Source organism: Schistocerca piceifrons, chromosome X, assembly GCF_021461385.2.
Source record: "Schistocerca piceifrons isolate TAMUIC-IGC-003096 chromosome X, iqSchPice1.1, whole genome shotgun sequence".
NCBI lineage: Eukaryota > Metazoa > Arthropoda > Insecta > Orthoptera > Acrididae > Schistocerca > Schistocerca piceifrons.
Window position 1 is genome coordinate 614,112,037 of NC_060149.1, and position 13,064 is coordinate 614,125,100.

The 13,064-nt window shown below is 41.4% G+C and overlaps 1 protein-coding gene across 4 annotated transcripts in view; it reads left to right on the top strand.

Annotated features, from left to right (window-relative positions):
• LOC124721441 overlaps nucleotides 1-13,064 on the top strand; it is a 253,092-nt gene that overhangs the window by 214,553 nt on the left and 25,475 nt on the right. For all 4 annotated transcript variants that reach the window (XM_047246420.1, XM_047246419.1, XM_047246421.1 and 1 more), the window contains 2 exons: nucleotides 5,404-5,532; nucleotides 8,273-8,538. In XM_047246420.1, the coding sequence (XP_047102376.1) occupies nucleotides 5,416-5,532; nucleotides 8,273-8,538 (383 nt within the window). In that variant the 5' untranslated portion in view covers nucleotides 5,404-5,415. The remainder of the gene's footprint in view (nucleotides 1-5,403; nucleotides 5,533-8,272; nucleotides 8,539-13,064) is intronic.

A 13,064-nucleotide genomic window follows, 5' to 3' on the forward strand; every position in this document is an offset into this window, starting at 1 on the left:
AAACTGAAAAGCATGATGATCCTAACAATTACGGACCAATTTCCTTAGTATCAGCCTTCTCCAAAACATTAAAAGTATCCATGCGCAACAGACTAGCTGCTTATCTGGAAAATCATAATATAGTAACTCTACCACAGCAAGGATACGAGAAAGGGAAATCAATGGAAATTGTAATTGAATCATTAACAGAATTTATTGTGCAGGCCTTGGACAAAGGATGGTAGTGTCTGGAGTTTTTCCTGACTTATCCAAGGCGCTTGACACAATTAATCATGCAGTTCTAGTAAAGAAACAAGAAAATATCGGTATTTGTCGACGAGCAGCAGATTGGATAACACATTTCAGTAACAGGAGGCAGTACGTAACCATTAGCAATTCATACAGATTAGAAGTTAGAAGCATTAATTGCGGTATATCTGAACGATCTGTAATGGGGCCTATCCTCTTCAATTTATCTGTAAATGATACACAAATGTATGGAAACGAAAATAAGACACTGTATGCAGATGATACGACTGTGCTAAACCTTTCCAAAAATTTTGAAGTACTTCATAAAGACACTATCCTATCAGTCAGTAACATAGCACAATGACCCATGGAAAACGAGTTACTTAATAATCTGAAAAAAAGCTATGTGCATGGTTTTCAACAATAATCAAGTTAATGCAAACGTTGCCAAAAGACTTGCAAAACCTCAAAAGTGCGATGGTGTTCCCTGCAACACTAAAAAATTTCGTCTATAATGTGGCTGAGTATCTGAGCAGACTGTTAGCAAAAGTTTATACTGTGAGGAGCGGTAAATTTTATGCACCACATTAAGGGAAACTAGAATTACAAATTAGTGTTATAAAGTACACTAGAATTAAAATTATTTATGTGCAGTATAAGATATTATGTCATTGTAAGCATAATGACATACCATATGTTACAAGTACATAGCTGTATAAAAAGTAATTTGCAGGACCAACAAAAATCACGGTCACAGTGATATGTGCATTAAAATTTAATTCCTGTTTCCGCGCCGGCCGGAGTGGCAGAGCGATTCTAGGCGCTTCAATCTGGAACCGCACGACCGCTGCGGTCGCAGGTTCGAATCCTGCCTCGGGCATGGATGTGTGTGATGTCCTTAGGTTAGTTAGGTTTAAGTAGTTATAAGTCTAGGGGACTGATGACCTGAGATGATAAGTCCCATAGTGCTCAGAGCCATTTGAACCATTGGGCCGTCAGCCGCAGCTAATTGGCAAGGTCTCGGTTACCAGTTTTCAATACGCAGCCATGCAACTATGGTTCAGATCTTGTTATGAAGATTTGTGCACTTTGGATATACAAGAAGCAGATGCACATACTACAGCTGTTTCTAATTCATCTCTCTGGCGTACACCTAATTCGAGCTACTAGTGCACCTTTATTTTGAAGCTAATTTTCCTCCTGGGGTAAGCTTAAATTAATTACGGAAACAAATAACATAGAGAAAAACTCGGAGTCTCTCAAATTCTCTGACTGGTGACTGTACAAGGTACGATACTGTTTCTAAAACTATGGACGGAATCACATCTGAGCGCAATCTACTCACAAAGAATTTCCTTCATGGAAAATAGAACGTAACTCGCCGTCAGAGATTAAAAGCTACGTATACCAACAAAAGAAATCATACTTCATATTAGCAATACGAATTCCTAGTATTTAAAACGAAAATTTTGGAAATCACTCTGATCACTGTCTCCTCCTCCTCCTCCTTCTACTACTTCTTCTTCTTCTTCTTCTTATTATTATTATTATTATCATCATCATTTCCGTATGGCATAAATTAAGAGTTTTTTAATCAAAAGAATAGCTATACATATACAAATATTACTAAACTACTACATAACACTTCAACATAGCTCTCCAGCATAATACGATACAAATGACAATATTTACTGCCGAATATCGAGGTGGTTTACATAGCTTAACACTCCCCTCGTCACTGTCAGGAAATCTTCGAAAAGACCCTTGTAGGCACGTGCAGGACATGTTCATACAAAAAAAAAAAAAAATGGTTCAAATGGCTCTGAGCACTATGGGACTTAACTGCTGAGGTCATCAGTCCCCTAGAACTTAGAACTACGTAAACCTAACTAACCTAAGGACATCACACACATCCATGCCCGAGGCAGGATTCGAACCTGCGACCGTAGCGGTCGCGCGGTTTCAGACTGTCGCGCCTAGAACCGCTCGGCCACTCCGGCCCGTCATGTTCATACAATATGAGTAACTATCTGTCGTTCAGCACCAGAGTGACAATATTGTGATGAAGATTTCCCCTCTTCTGGCGAGTGTCTGCTAATCTTTCATGGCCCATTCGGATGCCGTTCAGAGCAGTCCAAATTGCCCAAGGTTTGTCAAATTCAGAGGTTTTCTGCTGGATGCAGGTCAGTTTCCAGCATTGTGGAGTACAGTTTTCATTCACTGATGACACTGAATTTATCTTCAGTAACAATCCTGGCCATTATAAGAGTTGCTTGTCATTATCTCAATGTTTTTCGCTGCACGGAGAATACATCATTCAATAGGTAAACAGTATGTGGGGCAGATGGTATTGACCCACTAACTATGTGCACGGATTATTTAAGTAGTGCATCTATCTTTTTCACATACGGACTACTAAGCCAGCCAGACAGACAGACGCACAGTACCTTACTGTTGATTGCAACAATCCGAGCGCCGGTACTCGAAGAGTATCCCAGCTAGTGCCACAGAGCTTATCAAAAATCTTATTTCTACGTTTGAGTTTATTAAATGTTCCAGACAAGTGTTACGTCTAAGGTGATCTAATATAGTCCTTAACACATGACCGCAACTAGTTTGAACCTAGTTTCGATACAAACGCGTAAATTTAACACTAGAACGGCGCAAGTGGGCAAAATGATCCCTGTCATACTTTTTTCTTTATTGTCATATCCAGTTTATTTACTTCGTAATGAAATCATTTGACTTTTCCTAATTTTTCTCTTATTTATGATGATGTATTAGGATTTACAAAATATTTATTTTTTCTTCGACATTTCATTCGGTATACCTAGAACGGCGGAAGGGGTCAATTTGACCCAAATGTAATTTTTCTTCTGAATATATGTAAATTGTCCAGCAATGAAGCGGCAGCAGTCATGCAGAGCGGTTGCTGCTCATTGTTGCAAATTGCCACGTGTAAATTCCAGTCTATCGCAGTTTATATCGTGTCCAGCATCACGTATGCTCGGCGTGTCATTTGTACGAAAGGTATAACTATGGATGATCTCTGGTCGCACTCTTACGGCCTATTTTTATGAAGGACGTTGTGCCAATGGACAGTTTTCAGGAACTTCTCAGATTTCTCCGTTTCGATGAAAAATTAACCCGAGCCGAAAGCCTGGTAGCCAACAAATTCGCTCTTGTACCTAAAATTTGTGGAAAGTTCTCTGTAAACAGTAGGATATTCTTTCTTACCGCCATGGAGAAAATATAGCCATTGACGAGCAATTATTTCGAAGCAAAACAAGATGCAGGTTCACTCAGCTCACGTCCAACAAACCAGACAAATATAGTCTCAAACTCTGGTTGACTGTTGATGCAACGACAAAGTATATATGTAATGCTTTCCCGTATCTCGGCAAAGAGGACACGCATAGAGAGAAGCAACCACTTGGAGAGCACGTCGCCCTGGGTCTCATGGAGCCATTTGTAAATCAAGGAAGAAATGTGACGACGGGCATTTTTGCGTCTCTTCAACTTCCTAAAATGTCAAAAAAAAGAAAACTTCATTAGTTGGTACAATGAACAAGATGTGTCAGGTAATGTCCGTTGAAGTAAGAAAGCTCAATGCTGAAATATGCTCCACCACCATCCTGCACCTCAGTGGCAACAAAAACTGCACCATAACTGTATACCAAGGAAAGAAGAATAAAAATGACATTCTTCTGAGACACTGCATGTTGAAGTAGCAATAAACAATGAAGGAAAGAAGAAACCTGAAACCATAACATTCTATAAGCGAGAAAGAATGAGGTGGATGTGATTGATCAAATGATCCGTGAATATACTACAAGGGTTGCACGTAGGAGATGACCAATGCATGTCTTCTACAACGTCGTGGACATGGCAGCAATAAATGCATGGATCACCTGCAACAAATATCGAACAAGAAAATGGAAAGGAAGAAGTTCATACTTCAGCTGGCGAATGAACTCAGGGGAACGAGCAAGACCGCTACGGTCGCAGGTTCGAATCCTGCTTCGGGCATGGATGTTTGTGATGTCCTTAGGTTAGTTAGGTTTAACTAGTTCTAAGTTCTAGGGGACTAATGACCTTAGCAGTTGAGTCCCATAGTGCTCAGAGCCATTTGAGCCAATCAGGGGAACGAAAGAGCAAGAACATCAGGCAGAGGAAGAGGATATGGGACAGAAATCACTTAGAAAGCGGAGGAATTGCCAAATCAGCCTCTGAAAAGGCAACAAGACCAGCGGAAACTGCGTATAGTGCCACAAAGCCGCGTGCGCAAAATGTGAGCGTTAAAAAAAAATAAATCACCTGTGCTAAGTGTGTCCGGCAGATTCTAATGACTTGAGTGAAAAGTAATACAAACCCGTGTGTAGAAAACATGCGAGGGTAATATGGACCAAGTATACTAAATGTATCCAGAAGGTTGTACAAATAGTTAATAAATGAAAATCTACAGTTTATGAAACTTTTAGGCATTAGCAACAATAAATTTGTAAGATATTGTGTTGCTGAAATAAATAGGTAATTATTAATTATAATGTTATATAATTATTGTGATTACAAAAAATATGGATTAACAAACACTAAAACAAAGTACTTGTTTAAGTCAAATATGAAAATGATCCTTTTCCGTCGTTCTATAAATGTCAGAAACTCAGTCGGTCTAGTGTTCCGCAAACAAGTAAAACACGCCATTTTCCCTCAAGACGAAGTCACGTGCCATCAGCCGATTTGGAATCAGCGTCTCAAAAGAGAGGGCAGCCGGCAAGTGTGTGTCTTCCGCAGCAAATGGCTCTGAGCAGTATGGGACTTAACATCTGAGGTCGTCAGTCCCCTAGTCTTAGAACTACTTAAACCTAACTAACCTAAGGACATCACACACATCCATGCCCGAGGCAGGATTCGAACCTGCGACCGTAGCAGCAGCGCGGTTCCGGACTGAAGCGCCTAGAACCACTCTGTCACAGCGGCCGGCTGAGTCTTCCGCAGCTTCAGACACTCAGTTAACCAAATGTCGGCCAGTTCAAAGACTCCATTTCGTCTTCTGAGAGACTGGGCCTTTTCGAAACTCGGCTTTGCCGCAGTAAAGTTCTCCCTCCTCTGGTTCCTGGAGTTAATTACGACTTAGCTACTAGTGTTTCTCACGGACATTTTTTCTCTTTGCAGAGCATATCCAGAATGAACAAGCTGTGTCGGCAAGTGAGCATCGAGAGCCCGGGGCCGAGTATTAAGGACTGCGTCTTCAGCTTCGAAGTTCCCGTCCCCGATGTGCCGCCTATGGGTGCACGAATCAGGGTAAGAACACTGTTCAAAATTCTTAGCAGTGTACTCTTCCTCATGCTGTTATCATTAAGTACTTACGTTTGGCAACATAAAGGCACTGAATCAAAGAAAAGAACACAAATAACGTAAGTATTACATTTTATCTTAAATATTGTACGGAAATTGCAATGTTCTCTCCGCTATGTCCCAAGGACTCGAAAATGCTACGGTATTGCGTCCGTTCGTTCTAGGGAAGAGGGCAGCTCAACGGCTTCGCTCAGTTTGTCCAAAGGCAAACTCAGCGTCATTCTGAAAAGAAAAGTCTTTGTTTCAAAGATTCATTTTTGAAGTAAGTAAAAAACAGGATTCATGTCAGTTGCGCGGTATTGATGAATCTAAACTTATTTTAAAATTTCCGTTAGCCTATCAAATATGTATTTTTTATTATTATTTTTTTATCTGCCAGATTCTGCGGGACAAATGCGACCCACAGTTACTTGGTCCTGAAACGAGTCGTACGTAGTTTACAGATTGTGGATTAAAAAAATAATAAACGACACAGTTAATAAAACACAAAAAACTGTAAGAGAGAATAGGAATAAATAGCATATTCCTATTGCAGAATAAAGTTGTCAACTGTTGCCAGGAGTTAATATACAGAGCAGTAAGAGTGAACCACAAGGAAACCTTTCAGCCTGGGTTTGAATACTTGGGGTTTATCATTCTACTTTTTTCAGTTCTGCTGGAAACCAATTGCTAATGAAACCTGCTGAACAGTGCAAATCTTTCTGTACAATGCTTAAGAAAATGTTGTACAAATCTATATCGTTTTCCCGTCTAGTGTTCACTGAACGAATGTCGCGGTTTCTTATGAATGAGCCAGAATTTTCCACAACAAATTGCGTGATGGAATATATGGAACGTTTCTACTTCAACTGTCGTATACTTTCTCATGCGTCAGATTTCGCTATTGTTATACACCCCACATAGCAACGTGACAAATTTTCAGTATTTGCATGCTGCAGAACACCACATAAACAAAAGTATAGCTATTATTTTCTCCCATGCATCAAGAGAAGAAACCTTAAATGGAAAAACACATACACGGAGGTGACAAAAGTCATGGGATAGAGACATGCACATACACACATGGCGGAGCTGTCATCTGTACTAAGGTAATTCATGTGAAAAGGTGCCCGACGTGATTGTGGCTTCACGACGGGAACTAACAGACTTTGGACGCGAAATGACAGTTGGAGCTAGACACGTGGGACATTCCATTTTGGAAGTTGTTAGGGAATTCAATATTCCGAGATCCACAGTGTCAAGAGTGTGCCAATAACACCAAGTTTCAGTCATTGCCTCTCACCAATGACAACGCAGTTGCCGACAGCCTTCACTTAACGACCGAGAACAGCGGCGATTGCATAGAGTTGTCAGTGCTAACAGACAAGCAACACTGCGTGAAATTATCGCAGAAATAAATGTGGGACGTATTTCACCTGGTAAGAGCTGAGGGTAGAGTCTGAGTGTGGCGCGGACCCCACGAAGTAATAGACCCACACTCTCAACAAGGCATTGTGGAAGCTGGTGGTGGCTTCGTAATGATGTTGGTTGTGTTTACATGGAATGGACTAGATCCTCTGGTCCAGCTGAATCGATAATTGGCTGGAAATGGTTGTGTTCAGCTACTTGGAGACCAGTTGCAGCCAATCATAGACTTCTCGCTCCCAAACAAAGATGGAATTTTTGCGGATGACAATGCGCTATGTTACTGGGCCACAGTTGTTTGCGATTGGACTGAAGAACGTTCTGGACAATTTGAGCGAACGATTTGGCCAGCCAGATTGCCCGACATGAATCCCATCGAATATTTATGGGACGTAATCGAGAGGTCAGTTCGTGCACAAAATCCAGCGCCGGTAACACTTTCGCCAGTTTGGAAGGCGGTGGAGGCAGCGTGGCTCAATATTTCTGCAGGGGACTTCCAACAACTTGTCGAGTCAATGCCACGGTGCTGGACTACGCCGGGCAATTGGATGTCTGACACGGTATTAGGAGGTATCCCACGACTCTTTGTCACCTCAGTGTATACGAGTAGTAGACCTTCTGAAACGTTTAGATTCAGCTACTTTTGCCGGAAGAGTAATTGCTAAATTTAAGGACTTAGTAATTAGTAAGTTTACATTTTGCACATTTTCATTCACTGATGTCCTACGGGTGTTATTCTGGGGAGAACTCCTCACTTAGCCACAAACTGTTCGTTGCAAAAAAGAAAGCAGCTGGAATTATACGTGAAGTTCACACACTTACATCTTGTAGGCATCTGTATTATCAGATAGGAATATTAAACGCTGCCCCACAGTACACCTACATTTATTCACCCACAAAATTTGTTGTCTAAGATCCATTGAGGTTTGAGAGTAATAGCGATATTCATCAACAAAATATTAGAAGGAAAATTAATGTGCGCTTCCCTCTAGTGAATCTATCTTTGGTACAGAAAGGAGTGCAATACTCAGCTATAAAACTCTTGGATGATCTGCCCAATTAAATAAAATGTCTGACAGACAGAAGAAGCTTTTTCAGATTCAGATTGTTTCTCCTTTACAATTCCTTCTATACCATATAGGAATTCTCGAATAGAAATAATAAGTCAGAAACAACATGCAGTTTCTAATTGTGCCATCTGTCGTTTAACTTCCACATCATAACGTTTATAGTGAACACGGAACTCCTGCCCCATCGCTAAAGCTAGGACGCGGCTTTGCAGGTAGTGTGCGCCGGAGCCTGCTACCGGCGGCGCTCGCCGTCCGTGTCGTCGATGTCGTCGGTGTCGTCGCAGGAGTCGACTTCGCAGGAGCCGACGCAGAGCCCGGCGCACTACGGCGTGCGCGACGGCGCGCTCTTCCCGGGCTACGAGGTGGCCGGCATCGTCGAGTCGCTGGGCGAGCGCGCAGACCCCGCCACAGCCGGCCCCGGGGGGCTCTCCGTCGGAGACCACGTCGTGCTCTACCCCTACGAGGGCGTTCCCAACGGGTACGGACGCTAGCATTTCAGAATAGCTACCTTATACACTATACGATCACGGGTACCTGGACATTAATATGGAGTGTGTGCTCCCTTCTGCTTTATGACGGCTTTGAACTCTGCTGGGGACACTTTCAATTAAGTGTCTGAATGTCTGTAGGCGAATGACAGCCCGTTTTTCCTCGAGAGGCGAAACGAGAAAAGATAGTGATGTTAGGCGCTCGGATCTGGAGCGAAGTCGACTTTCTAACTCAACCCAAAGTCGACCCATTGCGTTCAGATTGGGACTCTGGACAGGCCAGTCCATTTCAGAAAAATTAACCTGCTGGTGTGGCCGAGCGGTTCTAGGCGCTTCAGTCTGGAACCGCGTGACCGCTACGGTCGCAGGTTCGAATCCCGCCTCGGGCATGGATGTGTGTGATGTCCTTAGGTTAGTTAGGTTTAAGTAGTTCTAAGTTCTAGGGGACTGATGACCTCAGATGTTAAGTCCCATAGTGCTCAGAGACATTTGAACCATTTTTTGAAAATTATACTGCACAGCCGTTACTTCACAGATGCTGCTCTATCATAGGGTGCACTGTCATGCTCATAATCAATTATCGTCTCCGAACTGTTCCTCTACTGCGCACAGTACACAATTCTGTAAAAGTGTTCACACCCTTCCATATTTATCGTTTACATCAGCGCAATAAGGGGACCACACCCTAACCACGAAAAATACCCCCACCTCCTCTGTACTACACAGGATTGCAGGTGACATTCTCCAGGCATTCGCCAAACCCAAACCCTTCCATCGGTTTGCCACAATATTTAGCGTAATTTATCACTCCAAAACATTCATTTCCAGTCATCCACTGTCCAGTGGAATCGCTCTTTACACCATCTCAAGCATAACTCAGCACTAATTACAGAAATATGTGGCTATGAGGAGCTGTTCGGCCATTGCACCCTATTCTTTTTAACTCACTGCACACAGTTGGTGTGTTACCTGGGCAGCTGATAGCACTTTGAAACTCGCGAACATTTCCTTCCGCTGATTTCGTGCGATTTTTTTTACAGCCACTCTCCGAATTTACGTTCACATTTATTTACATTTACGTACGTACTCCGCATGCCACAGTACGGTGCGTGGCGGAGGGCACCCTCTACCACAACTAGTCGTTTCTTTTCCTGTTCCCCTCGCAGATAGAACGAGGGAAAAACGACTGTCTACATGCCTCTATATGATCTCTAATTTCTAGTCTCTTATCTTCTCGATCCATAAGCGAAATATATGTTGGTGGCAATAGAATCGTTCTGTAGTCAGTTTCAAATGCCAATTCTCTGAACTTTCTCAGTAGTTTTCTTCCAAATGAATCTCTTCTTCCTTGCTGGGATTCACGCTCGAGCTCCCGAAGCATATCCGTAACAAGTGCGTGCTGAACAAACCTACCGGTAACAAATCTAACCGATCACCTCTGAACTACTTTGATGTCTTCTTTCAATCCGACCTGGTGCAGATCCCAAACACTCCAGAATTACTCAAGAATAGGTCGCACTAGCATCATATATTCGATTTGCTGTACAGATGAACCACACTTTCCTAAAATTCTCACAATTAACGACCATTCGCGTTCCCTACTACAGTCCTTACACACTCGTTCCATTTCATATTGCTTCGCAACATTACACCCAGATATTTAAATGACGAGACTGTGTCAAGCAGAACACTACCAATGCAGTATCCAAACATTACAAGCAGGGCTTTTTTTCTAGAAAAAAGTTTGAGAGTACTCTGACATTGGATATAATGCAGCGAAAATTACTTATAACTGAAGCATGGGATACCACCTGTCTGCTTTTAGCGATGACGTCATCAACATGTCGATCTACAAAATAATGGTATCGGACTCTTCAGTTGACTTACATCTCAAATGAAGCAAGCGATACCGAGAATGTGGCATCGAACACTTCAGTTTACATCACCTCAAATAAAGCAGATTCCCCTGAACACCTGAACAATAAAGAAAATGGTATCGTACACTTCAATTGACCTGTAATACACCTCAAACGAAACAAGTGAGTCCAATCAACCCTCCAACATACAAAACAACACAAAGAAATATTACCAAACACATACTTTAACCTGTTCCCATCAAAATCTGCACTGGTTCGTATTGCCATTACCACCATGAAAAGATGAAATAAAAAATTTATGTCCATGAAATAAATCTTTAGCACTCTTCCAAGTTATCAACATCATAAAAAAATTACTTTGTCGACGAAAAAGTTTAGGGGTATGCATCCCCCAGTGTTCCCCCAGAAAAATAGCACTGATTACAAGTTTGTTTTTCCTACTAACCTGCATTAACTTACATTTCTCGTCAAGAAGAGGCGGCTGCCATTCATCACACCAAATGGAAATTTTGTCTAGGTCATCTTGTGTTAACCTACAGTCACTTATCTTTGGCACCTTCTTGTACTCCCAGCATTATTAGCAAAAAGCTGCAGATAACTGCCCGCCCTGATGTCATGCTCAGTGGTCCCTGTTTGTCCGGACATGATGTCTGTCTGGTCTTCATATATCTGTGGTTGTGCCTTTATGTTTCAACTTCACAGTGACATCACCAGCAGTCGACTTGGGTAGCCTTAGAAGGGTTGAAATGCCCTTATAGTTTTGTTACTCTGATGGCATCCAGTTATTAGTGCACAATGGAATTCGTTGAGCTCTCCTGACTGTTACTGCTTCTGCTGTTACTGCTTCTGTACTGACAATATAATACTCCCTGCCTGATTTTATAATGGTGGGTTCACCTCTTGTGACATCTAGTGGTCAATTTTGCATTACGTAGGGTGTCTGGATACTTTTGGTCAGACAGTGTATGCATGTCTGTGAACACTCATTAGTCAGAATTTGCTGTCAGGGACTTTTCATTTCTGTTGCAGTGAATATGGAAGTTGAACTTACTGTGTTTAATGTTTCCTACTGCAGACATATAGTCTGTAATGGTAATGCATCTTTACGTACTGTATGTGTATGATAAGTAGGCTACTTTGAAGAATGTTTCCTTTAAATATGAATAAAACTGCACTGTACCCAGCCATTAAATTGAATTTTTTTTAATTTACTTATTTGCAAGAAGTTTGAGAGGCTTTGCTCCATCACCAGATAGCAGTTCTGGAGTTTAGTTCAGGTTCATTGCTCCTGTGATTCCGACAATGTTACATCTCTGGTAAGTTTTGTAATCAGTGAATATCTTATGCTCAAATGCAGCCATCTGAGACACAATGAAGGTGTGCAGTACTGCAAATGATTTGACACTGTTTGTTTCCCGTGAGCAATACACCTGAGCTAAACACCAGAACTGACACCTGGTGATAGAGCAATGTTTCCAAAGTATGCCGTAAATAAAATGAACTGAAAATTTTTTGACTGTTTACATTGTGTTTTTATTTAAGTTAGTGTGAGACAATGTTCTCTTCTGTTAGTGAAGTTATTATCATCAGAGCTCCAACTGCAATTGTTCAATGTGAAATACTTAATTTACTGAGAATGCAAAAGTGGCAAAATCGTTTGCTGCAATGAGAGTATGATGCAAAAGTTTGAAGACACATGTTGTTTGGAAGGATGTAGAAGAAGCTGAAGAATAGACCAATTATCTGTTGTTGGCTGTGTACCAATAGGGGATATAAATCATATTTTGCTCATGTGTAAGATCTGAACAGCCACTAACAGATTTTTTTCACAGCAGCTGCTGAGATGCAATCAACATCTATGAACCAAGAAAACACTCTTCCTTCACCTAAATCATTTTTTAAAAATTTATATGTAACAGCAACATTATACAACAAAGCACCAGAAAAATTCTAGAATCGTGAGAGGTGGTTGTATCGTCTAACATACCAACTGGAAGAAGAAGTGTAGGAGTTGTGTACAGCACATACACAATGGACAGTCAATGCATATGGGAAAATTTCAAGATAAACTAGCAAAGGACAGGGGACCAGTACTCATACACAAAATGGGAGTTCATATTCCTGTCCCACAATTCTCATTTACATCTTCCATAGTTTCTCTCTCTCTCTCACATAGTGTGTCCTGTAAATCCTACGATGTAGGAGATTGTTTGAGGGTGTGGTACAAGCTAGGCAGAAGCAGCCACTGTGGGAAACTCATGCAAAGTACATTAATCATAACTAGAGCTAATCTCTTCACACAGGTGTTTGTGGGAGTTACATCTAGAGTACTTCATTACTAAGAAAACCAGTATCTATATACTGGACAAGTTAATAACCTGTTTAACATGAAGATTGGTGTTCACAAGAATTTATATCTCAGGGTCCAAGTTTTCCAATAAATTACAGGACTGACTAATATGGTATTTATTTCATTTGGGTTTGGTTACCTGGGAATTTAGAATTTCCTGATTAATGTCTCACCTATTAGGAACATGTTATAGCCTTTTGAACTGGGAAATAAAATTTCATTCTGAACACCAGACAGGGAAACAGTCTACATGGAAAACATTTTTACTTCTATTATTGTGGTTGTGACT